The 20,740-nt window shown below is 33.6% G+C and overlaps 1 protein-coding gene across 9 annotated transcripts in view; it reads right to left on the bottom strand.

Annotated features, from left to right (window-relative positions):
- RELCH (RAB11 binding and LisH domain, coiled-coil and HEAT repeat containing) overlaps window positions 1-20,740 on the bottom strand; it is a 120,553-nt gene that overhangs the window by 17,274 nt on the left and 82,539 nt on the right. For 4 of the 9 annotated variants that reach the window (XM_008979915.5, XM_008979917.4, XM_008979918.5 and 1 more), the window contains 7 exons: window positions 18,896-18,975; window positions 15,145-15,251; window positions 14,076-14,175; window positions 9,557-9,639; window positions 8,710-8,773; window positions 6,997-7,135; window positions 2,034-2,150 (listed from right to left, as the gene is read on the bottom strand). In XM_008979915.5, the coding sequence (XP_008978163.2) occupies window positions 2,034-2,150; window positions 6,997-7,135; window positions 8,710-8,773; window positions 9,557-9,639; window positions 14,076-14,175; window positions 15,145-15,251; window positions 18,896-18,975 (690 nt within the window). Of the gene's footprint in view, window positions 1-2,033; window positions 2,151-6,996; window positions 7,136-8,709; window positions 8,774-8,976; window positions 9,060-9,556; window positions 9,640-14,075; window positions 14,176-15,144; window positions 15,252-18,310; window positions 18,413-18,895; window positions 18,976-20,740 lie in introns of all 9 variants that reach the window. The other 5 variants (XR_013525936.1, XR_013525937.1, XM_008979916.4 and 2 more) reach the window with 3 other exon arrangements.

Genomic DNA, 20,740 nt, shown 5'->3' with positions numbered 1-20,740 from the left:
TCCAGGTAAAATATTCCTAAATTCCTTCAAACTTTCCTTAAACATGACTTCTTGACTTATTATTATGCCAAAACGTTACACTACATTTAAAAACTACAGTTTACACTACATTTAAACGTTAAACTAAAACATGATATAGCTCTAAAAGGAACACTCTTCTGATTAGCTTAGCATATAATGGAGTGGAACAGATTAGAACAATGCGATTTTATTAGGGGCCACAAAACTGTTGACTCAAGTACAAGCTCTGACTCATGTAGAACTAACACTTCTAGTATTTGAACAGGGACTATTGCTAAGATGGTTCTTCCCATTACCGTATTGGTATGAAGACTTTTTACTTTATTTACTCTAGTGATATTCCATGCATATCTAAACACACAATAATATTCCTTCTATATAGATTTCTATGCTCTTTGGAAACCACTGTCTTCCCTACTTGGAAAATTTGGTTTTACAAAAATAAACATTTGGATCTTTTGACTTTCCCATTTTCCTTGAGGCATATTCCTTTAGAAATTCTCTGCTATATAAGATTCTACATAACCTTTTGCATAAGTTTTAAACTCACTTTCACAAAGTCCAATTAAACATACCAATCTTTTATTTCTTTGAGATACAAGCTCTGCGACGCGCCGCTGCTGCTTTCTTGCAAGGGTCCTATCACTTCTCCAATATGAAAGAATTCTTACTTGCTAATTCAGAGTACCAGTTCCTCTTTTTGCTTCCTCTATCTTTCCTAAGTTGAAAATGCCAACAAGAAATCAAGAATAATAAGTTCTGCTTTTAGCGGAACTAAACTTATAGAAGATGGGAATAGTTGAGGTTACAAAATTATTAAATTATTAAAATAAGGTGTCATCTATATTATAAAAAACATGGCTCATATCCTCCACATGATTAGGCCATTTCTAATAAATTTCCGACATAAACTGCTCACAACCATGTATCCAGCTTTCAGTTTTTGTATTTCCAAAGACATATGGCTACTTAACAGATAGCTCTACTTTTCTACTTTTTCTGTTTGATTTATTCTAAACAGAAATAACTCCTGTTGGTACATTCCAGTCAAGAGTCCAGTGTCAATGAGTGTTAGTAACATTTTAGGGCATATTTATCTCATTTAAAATTACCCGTTCATGCTGCTTATTGTTTCAATCTGGTATATAACAATGTAAACCACATATAATAATCCTGAAACTCTTCCTTTGCTCTTTTTTTGTTTAGCATATACTTTAGTATTCAGCCTTTCACTCTTTTTTCAATCTCTCATTTCCCCTTTCTTCAACCCTTCTGGATTTTAAATAAAAGAGCCTAAAAGTTGGGAGTTCACTTTGCCCATCGTTATCTTTACTTCCTTCTTAGTTTTATTTTATAGGCATAGGAAAGTAAAGAGAACATTTAACAGAAAGGCTAAAGTTCTTTGTTCCAGTCACAGTTTTGCTTTTAACTATATAAAATAGAAGCCAGTCATATCTTTAAGCCTTAGTTTAATCATTTACATCACTGACATGGGATTATATGATCTCTAAGTTTTCTTCCAGTTCTACAATCTCTGAAGATGATTAGCCTTGTTGGCTCTGTACTTTTCCAATGTGTGATATCTCTCTAAGAGATGGTCATAGTATTACACTGGATACTGAGAGTTAAACATTCACTGAAAAACCTAAATGCCAAGTCATATATATAAGGCTTCCTTTTGATTAACAGAAGTCACAGCTGTAATTCTTTCTGCCCTTTATTACTTGCTCAGTTATGTAGCTAACTAATAAAAATATAAACCTCAGGTTAAGAACCTTATCAAAATTCTCAAAACTGTAGAATATGAAAGCACAGATGACTTAAAATTATCTTTTAAAATTATAAAATTGCTAAAAGAAGGAGTGAAGTGAGACAAATCAAATAAATTCAATTTGCTACAATTCTTATGTAAGTTGAAGCAAAAAAGTTCTCCTTTTCAATGTTTAGCAACTGAGGTCCCCTGTAAGATTGGTTGTATAAATGGTAGATACACCTTAATAAAGCAAGGATACAACAACAGGAAAGTGCACTGTAAGCTTCAAAAAGATGCGTCGCAATGTCCAGTCTTTTAGAATCTACAATCTGTAAGTTGTTCACCAAGGCTAACTTATGCAAATGTGGTATAACAACTGAAAACAGAAAAAAGAAAGTGTTAAATTTGTATCCAAAACATGCATACAAAACCCTGATACACTTTAAAAATAACTTATCACTTTAATTTATTAAATTTCATTTTAATTCTGAATGACTTTAAAAGATTACCCACATCTTATACTTGCTTTTTTCTTAACGAGGGAAGAAAGTAGTTTTCAAAATAAAAAGTGATCTAGCATTTGGGAGAAACAAATTGTAGCGCTGTCACTATCACCTAATCATGAGGATGTATATAAATTATTTGGCCTCACTGTAATTCAGTGTCCCGATTTGAAAAAATGAAGCCCAAATAATTATAAACGACTTGCCCTTATATTATTTATACTGTCAAATAAGTTTCTTTATAAAAATAAAATATTACCATTGCTATTAAATAAATACAGAGTATATTCTTTTTCAATAACCTATTATTTCACTCCTTCAGAATACTATTATTAGCTTCAGTTTCTCAAATTCTTAACAAAGACCAATACTAAATAGCACTGGTGGCTGTTTTCAAGTTACTCAATGAGTTTAATACCCTCAAAGAATAACATAAAATTTCAACCTACTGCTAAATAAAAGCAACGGTCCAAGAAACAAAAACCAATTCAGTAGCAATGAGCACCTCTAGACCCTAAGATTGTGTTTTCTGGATACTACTTTCGACTAAAACCAGGGTTCTTTGAAGAAATGGCTTCAGGGTCAGTGACTGTTAAATTGTTAATCACAAGACCAATCACACAACCCCTTTCCAGTCTCTGCTAGGTTGAGGATCACAAAACTCCACTCATAAAAATCAAATGAGGACCAACTGTAGTGACCCCTTTCTTGTTTGCACTGAGTTTGTGTATATAAAAGTCATAATCTTCTCCTGGAAAAACTCCTGCTTCCTAAATAAACGGAGGCAATAATCACAACTTTCATGCTTAGCTTAGTAAAACCCCACAAAAACTTAGAATAACAATGATCATTTTTAGCGAACCTTTTGACTTGTCAAAATTAACAACACTATGTTTATGAGAGGCTCTAGAACAAATTAGGAGACAAAAACTCCAAACATTCAGTTGAAAGCTTCATTAAGTGGCATGCTGAGGCCTCAACAAAATAGGGACTCCAACTCTCTCTCAAAGACGCACTAGTTCATTTCTACCCAACCTTCAGAAATTTATTATTCTTGTACTTTATCTATTCATATATGGTTCCTTTTTTCCATATTCTCCCGTGTCTCTAACTTTTTCAGTGCTTTTCTTTAGAAATGCAACAATCACACTGCACAATATCCCCTTAAAACTGCTTGGCTAGAAGACAAATCTACAGAAGTTCATTGGAACTCTAGTCTCAAGGCAGTCAAAGGCCATAATTAAGGATCTTCCTAATTCTCAGGAACACAGACAGAACTTTACCATAGAATTCAGATTTTACATATTGTCCTGGGCTACCACATCTGTATTAATTAATTCACTTAATTTTTAACCCCTCAGATGTAGAGAGATGGTTAAAAGCAGTGGGAGATGAAGGACCAGGAGGTGATTTAATAAAAATCCAGATGGATATAATTCTTCCTTTTTTATTAAGAGATGGGGTCTTGCTTTGTTGCCTGGGCTGGAGTGCAATGACTATTCACAGGTGCACTCATAGTACACCACAGCCTCGAACACTTGGACTCAAGTGATCCTCCTGCTTTGATCTCCCAAGTAGATGGACTACAGGTATGTACCACCATGCCTAGGTAATTTAAAAAGTCTTTTGTAGGGACTTGGTCTTGCTATGTTGCTCAAGCTGGTGTTGAACTCCTGGCCTCAAGTGATCCTCCCACTCAGCTTCCTGAGTAGCTGGGACTGTGGACACGTGGCACCATGACTGACTCAGATGGGCATTATTCTAAAACTGACCTTCAGTGGGAAAGAAAAAGAGGAAATACATAACATAAGGTCACTGCAGAAGCCTTTTTCTTTAGGCAGATTGAACAAAGATTTAAAATTGCAAAGAGAAAAAGGATAATAGGAGATTTTATAAAACTCTATTTTACAAAAAATTAGCTGGATATGGTGGTGTGCACCTGTAATCCCAGCTGCTCGGGAGACTGAGGCAGGAAAATCACTTGAACCAGAGAGGCAGAGGTTGCAGCGAGCCGAGATGGTGCCACTGCATTCCAGCCTGGGTGACAGAGCAAGACTCTGCCACAAAAACTGTATTTCAGAAAACTTTCAAAAAATATTCTGGGGTAGATCCAATAGTCATAAAGGAAATCTTGTCCTGTTTTTTTTTTTTTTTTTTTTTTTGTTGTTGTTGTTTGTTTGTTTGAATAAATGGGCTCAGACCTGAAACAAGAAACTTAGGGGGAAAAGATCAGAAATGGAAAATTGCCACTTTAGAAAATCTCCAATGTATGAATGAACATTTTCAGAGAGCCTTACTAAGTAAAATAGCTGGAAACAAAAAACAACTCTATGGTGTTCCAGATAAAACAACTGGCTCCTAAAAATGAAAGAACAAAGGTCCTGTGATAACTAATAATTGGGAAAGAATAAGGGCCACTGAAAGAACTAATGTCCTCTAATAGCCAGGAAATAGAGGGGCAAACACCTAAATACCAAAAATGCCACTCCAAGGGAGACATTACCATCCAGAAATTCTCTGTCCATTCTCCAAACTCCCAAAGCCAATTGAATTCTTCATATAGGTTCTACTTCAATTTTTATCTTATTAATATAGTACACCAAATTCCTTAAAGTTCTAAAGTAAAAGAGAAGCCACTTGACTGAAAGTACAAAGTGGGGAAAAAATGGCTAATTTTTATCTTTAAAAAATCTGGTTTTACCAAAATGTGAAAGAAGATTGTATAAGACATACATGTGGGTACACAGTAAGTTGTAGGAGGCTTCAAGGATAATGGTTTACTAGAACTATTCAAGCAGTGGGAATTTCTAACCTCAATCTGTTCCTAAACCAACCTTTAATTGTTATTTTGGGGCCATTAAGAGAAGAAAACTCCTTTTTTCCTCTTGTACAACTCCTATGGAATTTGATAGGTGGGTATCTACTCTACAATTAAAACGGTCAAATAAAATGGAAGGGTTATCTTAAGATGTTCTTGAAAATTCTAGAGACATTAAGATATTGATACTATGCTTAATTTAAGAAATAACTGTAGTTCCAGAATTACTGAGAACAAAAGATTCCGAAGAATCAACAAAATAATTGGAGCAGATCCTATAAGAATCCAGATGAATTCTTACCAGATTATCATGAGTCTTTCTTTTGAATGTACATTAAAAGGTCAGATCATGCTCTAGAAAAGTTTTAACTATACAACACAGCACATAGCAAGGACGCATTTAATGCAACGACATTGCACATACCAAAAACCCGTTTAACTTGAGAACATACCAAATACCCATTTAACTCAACAACATGGCATACACCAAAGAGACTCAACAACATGGCACACACCAAAGACCCATTTCCTATTGAGCCTATACCTTAATCCAGGAGCCAAGAGTTATTCTCCTTACTTCAGAGCAACTACAGCCTCAAAGTCAAAGCACCTTCAGAGCTCCCACCTCGAATCACCTGTAAATTTGATCCTGCAACATGTGAAACTATCCCTAGTGCTAACTAAAATATCAACTTTCTTCTGTTAGTTGGCTAATTATGAAGACACTTACCCAGGGAAAGAAATGTCATGACTGTTTCTGTAGCTTGGTCAGTGTCCATGCTCTCAACGGATATTTTGGACACTGCAGTCCAATCCTGACTTAGCATTTTTTGTTGATGACTCTTATCTTAAAGAGTCATCTGCCAGCCTGGATATGTAACAGTCTGCTGGAGAATAAAATAATGTAGTAGAAACTAAACTGATTTAAGTGGCCCAACTTGTGGCCCTCTCTAGAGCATGTCAAATAGCTAAAAATAAAAGAGCTAAAATATAATAGTCATAACTTCTTGGTGCTTTGATGCTATCCAAAGTAACTGTGGGCATAAATGTTGAGACCCACAGTAAAAGAGACTCTGTAAAAACTAGAGAAAAAAGGTAGATAATCGTGGAAGAACATGTAGCAGATCAACAAGCTATGAATTAAAAACAAAGTTATGTATCATGCTGAATGGCATCCTTAGTGGGAGAAATGTATATTTTTCATAAGAACATGTCTAGAAACACAAAGATTTCCTTAAAAATAAAAAGTAAACTTAAACATAAGGCAGCATGTTATTTAGTAATTGGAAGTTATTAAGAAATATTTCTAAAATAACTTGAAATTAAATTTGAGTTACTCTTCATATGTCTTACAGCAATCAGTATACAGTATAAGACCATCCACTAGGATGGGCATGGTGGCTCATGCCTGTAATCCTAGCACTTTGGAGGCAGAGGCAGGCAGATCACCTGAGGTCAGAAGTTGGAGACCAGCCTGAACAACATGGCAAAACCCCATCTCTACTAAAAACACAAAAATTAGCCAGGTGTGGTGGTTGGTGCCTATAATCCCAACTGCTCTGGAGGCTGAGGCAGAAGAATCACTTGTACCTGGGAGGTGGAGGTTGCAGTGAGCCAAGATAGCGCCATTGCACTCCAGCCTGGGTAAGAGAGCAAGATTCCATCTCAAAACATAAAAATAAAAAAATAAAAAAAAAATACCATCCACTAATAACAATACTTATTAATTCACAATTATTAGCTTGTTTCACATTCAGCTTTCAGTACACAAAAGTACACAAGGCTTTCAGTATACAAGGCTTTAACACATGTGCTTTTAATACATGACAAGTCCTCAGAGGACTGTCTAGCATTGATCTTACATTACAATTCAGGAAATAAGGTAGAAAAATGCAACTTACACTCATCTCGGAACCTGGGTTCTGCGTTAGGGCCAACTCTACCAAATGTTTTTATGATCTCTGTATGCAAAGAATGTTGGTCTTGATACTGAGGATCTTCCAGGAAAGAAGCCAACTGCATTTTCACTCTTTCTAGCAACTTAAAATTGGATATTGTACAGTCATTTTATAGAATATTGAAAACTGAGTAGCGTTGTTATAGTGAAAGACATACATTAAACATGACCTACAGCAGTGGATTAAAGCAACCTATATTCCAATGATAGCAGAAATTTGGAATTAAATAAGTATTTAATCTTTTGGCTCAGAGAAAGTTTCCTACTTTTGCTTATGTTTATAAATTCTTAATTAAAAAATACAAATATTCCTGAAAAATTACAACAAAAGAAAAAATATCCCACCAGATTTAGGGAAAAGTAGGGAAGTTTATGATGATTTTGTATCTAAATTATAATTCTTAAAACAAATCATACTGTAAGTTACCCAATTATTCACCTTCTGAAAGCAATGAGTCATTAATGACTTATATCTTACTCACATTTCCCTAAAAGACATTTTTATTTTAGGATTGAGAACATGTTGAAATTCTGCCAGGACTGCAAGCTTTGCAGAATGATGTGCTTTTCCTCTGTGGCTTCACCAGTAAAATATATAAGTGAAAAAATGAAAAACATTCTTTCTGTAACTACAAAACTTTAGTTTTTGTATAAAAAAATCTATGTGATAAAGGCATTTTATTAAAACTTTTCTTTTTTGGGTAATATATCCACAAATTATATTCTAATCTACAGGGTTTTTCATTTTTTTTTAAAGGATACATCCAATATAATAACAAATAATAAAATTCTGATACCAATTTTGAGAAGTATGTAATAGGTAGTGTTGCAAATAGAACCAAAAAAATTGAAATCAGTTTCAGAATCAAAATACACATTTAAGAAGGAAGGCCTTGGTGGTATCCAGAAACAGGCATGACAGAGGGTCTGACCAGAGATCTATTGTGCAACAAGAGGACACCAGTCTACTAAATGACTTTTACAGTTGATATCAATGACACAGTTACCAGAAAACAAGTGCCCCCTTGCCTTCATTTGCAACTTAGACAGATTTGTGTTCCTAATGTCATCTGGCAAAACAGTCCTAAAATCTGTGCAACACTGGCAATCACAAATTTATGGAGATTGGCCAGAAGACTACTGGATAATTGAAGGCTTTGGAACCAGACCTGATTTGAAGGATTATTCAAAACTGCAATATTCAGCTAGGCTTACAATAGAACATCTAGCAAGCTTGTCCAACACACCTTATTTTGTTGTTGTTTTGTTTTGTTTTAAGGCTTTTAACAGCCTGAAGCCATGGTTTTTAGTTTCTGTCTCTAGTGATGAGTAGAAAAGAGGGATGTGGAAGGGGCTTTATTGGCCCAACCAGAAAGAGAAACTAAGAATGCATGACTATATTCTCTCCCTTGGACATCCCTGAAAGCTTGGCCTATACTTAATGTTCTGATTAAGAGGAAAGACTAGAGATTTCCTTAGGATATGGAAATACACCTTGGTTAGGTACCATGTTTTCACAGTGAGATCCTCCTCTGGCCCATAACTAAATAGGGCACAAAGTAAAAGATAAGATGCTCCCTGCTGCCTACCACCGAACACATGTATCATGATCACCTCAAATGTACACAGACATAAATAAATTTCAATTATTTCCTACCTCTCTTTGAATTACTGTTTCCATAATAGTGCCAAAGGCTGGAATTGTGGCAATCCTGACAGAGCTGTTAGAATTAAAAAAGAAAGAAACTGAAGCTTTGAGATGAACAATGAGCATTATTAAAATGTATATTAAAGTAAGTACAAGGTAAATATACTGTATTAGTCTCTAGCAATGACAAATTAAATAAATTTAAAAAAAGCAGACCAAGAAGAATGCTCAAAAAGACAGACAGGATAACTTAAGGTCGCAGTCTGTGAAACTCACAATTCAGGATCACTGGACAAGGTAACAAGGGCCGGAGCAACCCGCTTGTCAACTAACGCTTCACTCATGCCTCGAAGAGTCAGCTGTAAACCAGTCAACATGCAATAAAAAATGGTTTGGTAAACTGGAATAAGAACTGGGTTAGCTGTGACTGAGGATGGGCAGGCAGACTCATTGGTCTTTCTTGATTTAGTCATCCACACGAGACATTAAAATGTTAGGCCTTTGGTTCATGCTACTACACTTACTGGTAACAACCTGTTAGCGAGATTAGCAGAGCATCCCTTCTTGGCTTGAAAGAAACAGTCCATCAGCATATTTTAGGTTTTGGAAATATTTATTGAGCACTAATACTACTAATATATTTTTTCAATCATGGCCTCCAAATTACACTTAAGGTGAGGGTTGATTTAAAAAGAACCATGATACTTAAAGAATAATATGATGAAGTTTAAAATAAGCATAGTCCAATATTATTGATTTAAAGAGATTCTTCAAAAAATTTAAGAGCTGATGGTTATTTCTTGACAGGCACATTTTGAAAGGGATGCTGAATGTAAAAGGCAGGGATGACACTTACATTTCAGGGTCACTGGAGAGAGTAATGAGAGCAGGAACAACCCTCTGAGCTACCAGAGTTTCATTCACCCCCTTCACCAACAGCTGATTGGTCAGCGCAGGGGGTATCACAGGTGATGCACGGAAAGAGCAAACACAGTGTGCCACGGGAATAAGGAAGGAACAACCAAGAGAAAGAGAGAAAACACAAAAGCAAAACCAAAATTAGAAGCTAAGCAAATACTGCTACCAGAGTGCTTTACAAAGGCAGAGAATGCTTAGGAAGAAAATAAAGCTTAAGTAGCCTAGCAGTCCATGAAAACAGAGTCACCAGTCGAACAGTGTTTGGACTTTTGATCAAAGAGTCTAAGCAATTTCAACGCCAATCAAAATGCAACTTAAAAGAATATTTTTTAAGCTTCTTTAAAACATATTGTGTTCTATGGTTAAAATTCTCAAAGTAAGGGTGGTATGCTTTTATTATGACCAACAGGGTACAAACTGGGTTGTTTTTAAACCAAACTCGAATAGCTAGCAAACACCACTAAGCCACTTATTATTGTGCTATAGCTATAGCAAGTGTATTTTAAAACCACACAGGAAAATTCCTAATCTTTTAAATAATATAGTGTTCTCTCTTGAGGTACAGAGATAATAATACTGTCTATTGGAAAGTATTACACTTGGGAATCAGATCTGGGTTCAGACGCTAGTTCTCCACTTATGAGCCATGTGGTCTTAGATACAATATTTTCCATAATCTCTTGAAACCCAAGTTTTCTCATCTGAAAATGGTTATATTATTATCTACCTCAAAGGTCTATTGTGTTATTAATTAGCAAATAACATGCTTAAATACTGTGCCTGACAAACAGGCATTCAAGAAATAAGAGTTCAATTATTTTGATTACTGAAAGAACATATGATTTGTGATATGTTTGGAGGAAATGATCTTATTTAAAAAACTTTTTGGCAGTTAATATTTAAATGGGTCTTTTAGATTTCTTATATATTCAAATAAAATTTGAAATAAAAAAGATGAGAACTAGTTCTCTAATCTAATCACAAAATAATTCATTTAGCAACCAGTGCTAAATTGCAAAACAAAAGAACAATACAGAGCCTATGTATTTTGTTTGATAAATATTACTGAATTTTATCAGTTCAACAGAGAAGGGCAATCCCTTCTCAATTTCAGAATGTAAGCACATATTAATCCTAAATGCTCATCAATCTGTTTACCTATTAACTAGTACCTAGTCCTCACAGAAGATCAAAGATGTCACAGAATTTTTGGGAGGCCAAGGTGGGCAGATCACTTGAGGTCAGGAGTTCGAGACCAGCCTGACCAACATGGAGAAACCCTATCTCTACTGAAAATACAAAATTAGCCGGGCATGGTGGCGCATCCCTGTAATCCTGGTGGAGGCTGCAGTAGCCAAGATTGTGCCACTGCACTCCAGCCTGGTCAACAAGAGCAAAACTCTGCCTCAAAAAAACCAAAAAAACCCCTATCATTGTGTGCCTATGTGAAGGTATTTCTCTTATATAAGACATCAGAGAAAGTAGTTCACTTTAGGTGAAGATTCTGAATTTTGCAAAGATTTTTCACTGTTTACCCACTGATTCATTTTAGAATCTACTTCAATATTTTGAAATAATTTTAATAAAAAACACAGATAATTAGCCAGGAATAAAATGACAAAGAACTTTTAATATCTTAAACATTACAGATATTGGATAGAAAGAAATAGGACAAAGGAGTTCAAATATTGCTAAATAAAACTTTCTTCTATTATTTTATAAATAAGATTGCTTAGTGTTGTATTAGTGTCTTGAAATTTCTGCTATCTTGAGACTGTCAAAAGCATTTTAAAAAGGATAATTTAGGGGACAAATTAATTTTTCATTGCTGTAGGTTTTTAAAGTTCAATTTCTTAATAAGCTAGAAAATCGGAAAGTAAATTTAAGAGTTATCAATTGTGATATGCTTTAACACAATATATCATTTGATCTTTTCACTGAAGTACAAATATTATCAACATTTCAACAGATGAAGAAACAGGCTTAGAGAAGTAACTTGTCTAGCGTTTAAGAGTCTAAGTAGTAGGGCTGGAAAAGGAACTCTGTCCAATCTGACTTAAAATCCATGACTTCTTTTAGTTGTGTTCTAATGTTACATGCTCAATTTCCTAAAATATATATGAAGTTCTTTTCTGCATCTTTTGGAAAATTTATGATACATGATAAATTCCTCTTATTAATTTCATTAATTTGCTACTTCAAAAAGTAATTTATATTCTCTTATTTACATGAGAATAATATGATTGATTGGGTTCCCTCTTTTTGCTCTGCTGTCTAAAAGCTAACCTAAATTTAGTATTGAATTTCGGTAACCATATCCTATTAGGTTCCTCGTATATGCATTTCTTACTTTCTTCTCAACAGTTTCTGGTCTCACCTTTTAAAAAAAGAAAGTATTTTTATATGTTTTTATTTTGAATTAACTAATTTTTAGGGTAAGCAGGCACAATTCCAAATTATAAAGCACTGGAATAAAAATACATCTTATGACCCATTATTCTTTTAATACAGTTTAGTTCAAATAAGAATCACTGACAAAAAAGGAACCTTAATTTCTCTAACTGATTTTTTGACATGCTCATTGAAATTTATCATGAATGAATTTGAAAAATATTGAAATAGTTTCTCAAACAAGACCCAGAAGTTCATCAACAACCTGAGAAGACACTGAAAACTGCTTAAGCATATAGTTTCCAGACAGCACTGACAGCAAACAGAAACCAAAACCAGACAGCAGCCACATATAAGAAATAAGGCAGAAAACCAAACAAATCAAGCAAAAAACTTCAAAACAAATGAAAAGGGAGTCTCCTTCATTTTACTTATTTTCATTTATATGGTATGATTCACCAGTGCATACACACATTTTAGAGACAAAGGATTTAAGAAAAAGAAATAGCTTGTATGAGCTTAGAATAAAATCATAGGAAGAGAGTGTATTAAAGAAATAGCTCTTCATTTAAAAGGATATTTTCTTCTTTTTGGGGAGAGGGACTGATGAATGACTTTTCTTTCATGGTAATGCTCCCTTATCAGCATATTGAATAATCAAAATGATTTATACCCAGAAGGAACTTGGGCTAGACATAAAACCAAATAGTGACTTTGGCATTCATCTTCACAAAGAACCTCTGATTTTGGCTTTTTAAAAAAACTGCTTTTGTTTGATAACCGAGGGAATAACATGGATTGAGAATTTTCAACTTCCTGATAATAATGTAATTTTCTTGAATTCACAAATCTAGTTTACATATTTCAAAATTTTAGAAAGCATGTATTTTAAATATATCAGTACCCCATCCTTTCAACTGCAATTCATCTTAAATTGTGGAGAAATTCTGATATTTAGGAAGATTTGAACTACCCAATTCTTTGTATAGAAATAAATGTTTAGGTATTTTAAGAATCACATGCATATTAGGGCAATTTTTGTTTGGATAAGTATATGTACCCTATTACTATCATATGTTTTGTGAAATAATAGCATAAATAAAAAAAGATAATGACACTAAACATCTATTATAAGCACTTATTAAGTTCCAGAGACTGTTTTAAGGGCTTTACAAGCATTAATATTAACAAAAATCCTTTGAGACTGATACTTTGAGAGAGATACTTTTTATTATCAACTTTCCTTTGTAGATGAGGAAACTAAGGTACAAAGAGGTTCAACCTTGTCAAAGTAATTTACAAAGTCACTAGGTGGCAGAGATGAAAACTGAACCCAGACAGCCTAGCTTTACGGCAAGACTAAAAATCAACAAGAAACAGTAAACCAATTTTAGTGCTCAAATAAAGTTCTAATGTCCCCCTCCTTTTCGCACTCCCCTCACAAACATAATAGGGCTATGACATAATTTGTTACCTGATGGGTACAAAAGTTAGTTATTACAATTTCATACCTAACTTGGGTAGGTGGCAATTAAATGTAATTCAGGTAAAATATCTGGTTTCCTCTCTTTTACAACTCTACGGGCAGTTAATGTATTGGGATATTATTCTACATATGAAATGTTAAGGAATAGTTAAGTAAGAGTAATCAATAAAATAAACATTTCCATAATTGCAATAACTGATTTTCTATGCTACTGATAAATTCAACTATATTTCACAACTTGAAAGATACCCTGTTGTTTCCATCTATTTTCCTCAGTAAATAGAAAAGTAGAATCTGAAAGTTATGTAAGTTAGAATTTAATAAGATTTAAAAGATAATTGGAGAAATAAAAGTGATAACTGAATAACAGTCAAAGAACCAGTAAGGCGAGAAAACATTTTAAAGTATGTCAAAGCTAAATTTCTGCCCCATCACACAGTACACAACTAGACACTGTTCAAAGCCATAAAATATATATGAACATAACATGATATGCAAAGCATTAAAAAAAATCCCTTCTCTTTCTTCTAAAATAAAAATTTATTGTAATTGAAACCAACAGAGGCATCTGTGGACATACCTCAAACATTCTAGCAGCAGTACACCTCACGAGTGCTGAAGTATGGACAACACCATACCACAAAACAGTTAAGAGCAACTCATGGTAGGCTGGATTTGCACTAGAAGAAAAAAACAGTGTTAACATTGAGAGCCACAGTCCCTTCCCAGTGTACTGAAAAACACTGTATAAGAAATATTAATGATAACAATATTTGCAGAACATACGGGATTACTATGGCTAGACAGGTTACAACTAAGATTCTCTAAAAAAGGATGGCACCTTCTTTATTCAACCACAATCTTTCAGCATATTCAGAAATCACATTTTTAACTTCTCTAAGAATTTGCAATTATGACAGATAATTCCACTCTTTTTAATAGCCTGCAAGTTAACATTATGAAGAAACAACAAATTTCCATGAGAAAAAAGGAAGGTACACTGAACTAAGAGTCAGGTGGGTAAGCTACAACCTCTGTGGGTCTTGGTTTCTGGATCTATAAAAATCGGGAAGCAGTACATATCCTATTTATGTCACATGGTTGTTGTAGAATCAAATAAAATCAACTCAAACCATCTATATGGAAGGGTATGTTGGCTGCGATGCCTATGCAAACGTAAGGTGATATTATTAATAAATGCGTGAGTCTGTTTTTAGTGAAGACTGAGATAAAATTTTTTTAGCAGCCAGATGATGTGATTATGAGCAGGACTAAACAAATCAAACAGAGAGAAAATAGGAGCCAAAGAAGCTGGCTTTCGCTTGGGGCTCCTTTTTCAGTTCTGGGAAACTAAATTTTCTTCAGATCTATACTTGATTTTATTTTTCCAACTGCTTAAAAGAAAACATATGTCTGCACCCTTTCCCCTACTTTTTAAATTACAATGTATTGATCACAAAATATTAAGAATGAAAAAATAAGCAAAACCAAAAAACAAACTAAAATACACACAAAAAAGTGTATTTGAAGTTTCAAAACCAAGAACACTGGTGTGCATGTCAATCATTTAGAGTTCAAATATGTACTCTAGAAATCCAATCTTAAAACGTTATATGCCTTTTAGCAAACTATAAGCTGTTATTTCTTACCCTAATTCCACAAAAGAAGCCTTCAGGCTATCAAGAGGAGCATGAGATAATGAAAGCAGCGTCATTACATCTTCTAAGAATCCAACTAACAGTTTTCGGTCTTCTTCCTACAGAAGAAAAATACTAATAATGAATTTCCAAACAATCAAGTAGAACTAAATACCATATTTACCTATCTATAATTACAAAATGTTACCAAATAAGGAGAAAGTATCCAAATTTGGAAGCTTTTTAAATTAAAAGATATTTATTAATTAAGCATATCTATGGTCAGAATGGTATGAAGACAAAGACTCTCCTGATTCTTTAAGTTAGACTTGTGGTCTAATATAGTAGTAGCCACTAGCCACATGTGGCTACTATATTTAAATTTAAATAAAAAATTATGTAAAGTGAAATATTCAGTTCCTTAGTCGAACTGGGTACAATGCAAAGGCTTAGTAGACAGATGTGGCAAGTGCCTAACTGACTGGATAACTCAGCTATAGATTATTTCCATCACTGTAAAACGTTTGGATGGTCCTGATTTAGAATATTAAAAGGTATAATCTTATATTAAACTTTACCTTACTAATTTTAGTTCCCATGAATTTTGGCTCTATATAGTACAAACTATTAGAATAGTTACCCCCTGTAGAAAAAAATAGTAGAAAACTGATTTCTAAGAAATTATCTTTGGAATATCTTAGTGGTGAAAACTGCATGCTTGGTAAAATATAGACTACTGTGTTCTTTTATGAAACAGTTGCATACCTTGATTAAAAAACAATTTGCATTTTTCAAACTTTCTTTAATGAACTATTACTTTCATAATCAGAAAATATGTTAGAAAAAGAAAACCTGCTAAATTAAGAGAGTAAAAAAAAAAACTTTGCATGTTGAATTAACCTCAATATACAGGGGAAGGGAATCTAACAGTTTGTTGGAAAATAAATACATAATAAAGTCAAGTTGACATTAGGGACATAGAAGGTCTACAGTAAATTGTAACAGATCATAGGAGGTCTACAACAAATCAATAGATCCATGAGGAAGACTGGATTATCACCTACCTTTTTTACTTCCTACATAAGCAGGTTAGTTTAGAATGAAGTAGAGATAAGGACTGACAAAAGTAATGGTTAACATGAAAAAAGGATGAATACAACAGCTTTAAGACCTGCAGTTTCCTGAGTCTACTTAGTAAAGTGTAGACACTGACACATTAGCATCAGGGCAGTGCTGGAATTGCGATTTCACCCATTTTTAGTTGCCTACTATTTCAAATATAAAATAGACATAACTTTGGAAAACAAACTGGAAATCCGAGAAAAACTTAAATGTAAAGTAACAGGTACAAAATAAGACTTCTAAATAAATATGAATTCTTTTGATTTTTAAAAATTTGCTATAATCTTATTTATCATTTTTGGAATCTCAAAACAAGTAATACTGCTTATATATTTGATTCAAGATAATTTTTTACTGTGATTTATCCTAACAAAAATTTTTATTTAGTAAGATAAACATTAACTGGTGTGCTTCCCAAAATAACCCCAGCAATCTGTGATTTACTATTTATTTTGTAGTAAGTTGAAAAGTTCTTATCTCTTTACAGATATGAATAACATATTAAGACTTCATAATGACTCAAAAGAAATGTACCTTATTTATTTATTCAACAGATCCATTCTGAGGGCCTACTATGAGCCAACCTTGTTCTTAGTAGTTAATTATGATTTAAAATTTATAATTTATTATGATTTATGGTCAAAATAAAAATATTAACAAAACTTCAAGAGGGCAAAAAAGAGAATAAAATATTGACACCACACATTATACAAGGATACTTTCCAAAGTTAAAGAGGAGACTGGTAGGTATGCTGTTGTGTCTGGCACTGTTAGGACTTAGTATCTTTGATCGTCACAAATTTACAAACAACAGACACACTTTATTAACATACGTGACTTAAAATATTTTAAAAATAGACACTATTCTTAGTATCCATATCAGGGTAGTATTAGAAACTAGGGTAGAAAAGAAAAATTTAAAAGAATACTGTGCCGCTTTAACAGAGCTGTAACTTCCATTGCAAGGTAATATGTGATAACAACTTCTATTTTTAACCTATTTTAGGTTAAAAATTCAGGACACCATTGGAAAAGGTGTTCCTTCTTCATTCTTACATGTTAACTTCTAAAAGTGCTTTATCCTGAGTCAGTATTTCCACCTTACTGGTGGGACTGCCTTATACTTAAAAATTACTACTATGCTTTGAGACACATCATCATATGTTATTTACTTAAAACAATGTTAAGTAGAGTGTAGCAGCTGTTATATTGGTGGCCACCACTAAACCACACCTCCTAGTTCATATCCTGGCTTACTTCCCCTCTTTTGTTTTAATCTGGGTTGGGCCTGTAACTTATTTAACAAGAGACTGAAGTAGAAACAACGTTGTGCTAATTCTAGGCCTAGGCTTTAGTCTAGCAGATTCTGCCTTTTCATTCTTGGGAGCCTTTAGCCACCATGTGGTAAGTCTGGCTCTGCTCCTTCAGAAGCCATGTGAAAAGAGAGGTCCTGAGACTGACTTAGAGTGGAGACCCCCTCAGCTAACCCACTTACTGCAGCAACAGAAGTGACCACCAGGAAGAACAGAAGAGGAGAAAGCTATGTGAGGCCCAGATTGCAGAATCATGAGCAAATGGAACAGTTATAATAGATCATTATGTTTTGGGATAATTTGTTATGCAGTAAAAATTGAGAAAAATAAATTTTCAGGTTGAGCATCCCTAATCTGAAAATTCAAAATGCTCTAAAATTTGGAACTTTGTGGTGCCAAATTGATTCTGCGTGTGAAAGCCTGTCGTCATCTGCTGTGGCTGCCGTGTAACAGCTGATACAGGTATTCTGGTGATACTACTGTGCTTCGTTACCCTGAGGACATTATTTTTTCACTGTATTAATGCTATGTTATATTTTCTTATTGTTAAGTACTTACATGTGAAAAAGTATAAGAAAACGATTGCTTATTTGTAGCATATAAATGCAAAGTCAGGAATGATGGTGATGCCAACCAACCAGATTGTCCACATGGGTGTCTGAGTGACTCCTTTGCTTTCTGATGGTTCAATGTACACAAACTGTTTCATGCACAAAATTATTTCAAATATTGTATAAAATTACCTTCAGCCTATGTATGTAATGTGCATATGAAATACATTTTGTGTTTAGACTTGGGTCCCACCCCCAGAATATCTTATTATGTATATGCAAATACTCCTTTATCTGAAAAAAAAAAAAAAAAAAAAAATCCAAAATCTGAAAACACTTTTGTCCTAAGCATTTGATAAGGGATACTCAACCTGCATTATTAAAAAGTACTTAGCTAAAAATGCTGATAAGGTATAGTATTCTACAGTACTTTGTAGTTTAGTTCACCTAACACGTGTTCTGTTTGTCATTTATTTATGAAAAACATTATGGAACACAAAGAAACTCTTAAGTTAAGTACAATCTAACACTTCTAACATGATATCAAAAAGCTCATAATCTCTAAATTTATTTGTTCAACTAAGGTTTTGGTCAGGCCCTTATTATTTATATATGCTATCCATTATAAATTATTTATTGAATTGTTTTCAAAACTTGTAAATTGTTTTCCTTTATTGGTAGCAATGTCATATACATACACATTAAGAAGGCACAATACTAGGTGTTTTTCTAAATAGAAGAAAGACTTTTACTAGAGAATCAGAATTTTCCCCTTACCTGAATATAACATGTAAGGACTCCTGTTGCATAAATGGGGACTGTAGCTTTAGTGAGGACCCCATTTCCTGCTGAGGAATCTAAAATTATTAAAATCATTTTTAAAAATAAGTATATTTTAAGTGTAAAGAATAAAATCACAATGTGATTATATTTAAAATTACAACTGTTTACAAGGTTACAAATGAATATTGTCATTACTTTGAAAAACATGTTTATTAGTGGTTGTAAAATACAACTTAGCGTTTCTTGAAGAACCATTAGCATAAACATTTCAGATAAATGGGAAAGAACATGAATAACCAAAACAAGATGTTATACTCTTGATTTCCATAACTGGAAATCAGAACTTTCCTCTTGAAAGTCTTCTAAGTGTCCATATAGGCAGACACCCAACATTTTTATGTTTTCAATTTTCAGTTAAGTAAAATGTAAAGGCATTCACCTAAAAACACCTAGATATGTGTTACTTGATCTGTTTCTAGATAGGAGGTAGTTTCCCATACTAGCCTGATTTCCTGAGCCCCTCCTTCATCATCCTCAATAGGGTTTTCAGCCAGAAAGAATCCTGATTATTTTCATGGAGGAGGAAGGAATCATGCTAAGTAAAGCAGAGAAAAAGGAGAAAGCATGCAACCATAGTTGTGTGCTCTGTGACTGCTTTAAAAGAGATTTTCTTATACAGCTTCTGTGGACAATTCCAAAAGGAAAGTTGTAGACAATGATAGTGAGATGCTAATTATTATTCACAGTACTCAGAGCTCTTATTTGCTGATCATGAGGCACTGTTTTAAGTGCTTTATATTTGCTGTTATGTTCCCAAGAATATTTTTTTTACTATACTTATTTTTTATATGGCTTTAAATTATTTTCTGAGGGTACTACGTAAATAAATTGAGTTGAAAAGATTTGTTTAACTAACTGCCCTGAAGAAATTTTGCAAAAAAGCAGTTCCATTTTCACATTAATTAGCATTTGATGTTTGTTTATTCCCTTGGTAAGAGTACCTTTTTCTTGGGGAGTGTTGACATTAATGTCAGAACATAAGCTTAAAATACATTCATAAATATGGACTACATATACAGGGGTTAATAATTACTTTCTATTTCAACAGCTAAACATTCATGGTTAATAATTCTAAACGCTGTCAGTTTTTAAAATATTTACCTTTTTTCTCCACTAATTTATGACAATCATTAACAATAAACATATAATACCAACAATGTAGGCATTCCAAATATCAGTCCTTTAAAAAGACATTAAAAATAACCTTCAGGAGTTATATGTCGTCCCCCACATGCCTCCTCAACCCCTCGAAAATCTCTTCAATGTCTTCAGGCTTAGAAGAATTAATTTATTCATTCTCTGACTACCTCTGAGGACTGCCAAAAATGGACTTTCCTAGACCACTGAACTCAAACCACTAAGGTGTGTATATACTCTATATATTTATACATATATATATTCAAAATCAACCAAGTTAAAAATGGGGATGGAGGTGCTACACATGTTCCACAGTTTATTCCTAGAAACTAGAAAAATACATAGTGACACAAGATCCATACGTAAACAAGTCCTTAGGCCAATGGTACCATAACTAGACTTCCTAAGGCAGATGAGGGAAACTATCCACAAAGTAGCTGGAGCTACCCAGTCAAGCCTATAGTTTCTCTCATGTTTCACTGTGAAAACATATATGGATATATATACTGTTCTTTTCTACTATGTTTAATTTTTAAAAGTATTAAATAACTAATTAGGAACTAGATACAACTTATTTTATAACTGTCAGTCTCTTGAATATTCTACTTCAAACCTCTAAAGGTATGAGTACCCAGGTTGTAA

The sequence above is a fragment of the Callithrix jacchus genome, chromosome 13 (genome assembly GCF_049354715.1).
Source record: "Callithrix jacchus isolate 240 chromosome 13, calJac240_pri, whole genome shotgun sequence".
NCBI classification, from domain to species: Eukaryota; Metazoa; Chordata; class Mammalia; order Primates; family Cebidae; genus Callithrix; species Callithrix jacchus.
This window is presented reverse-complemented; position numbering and strand designations above follow the sequence as displayed.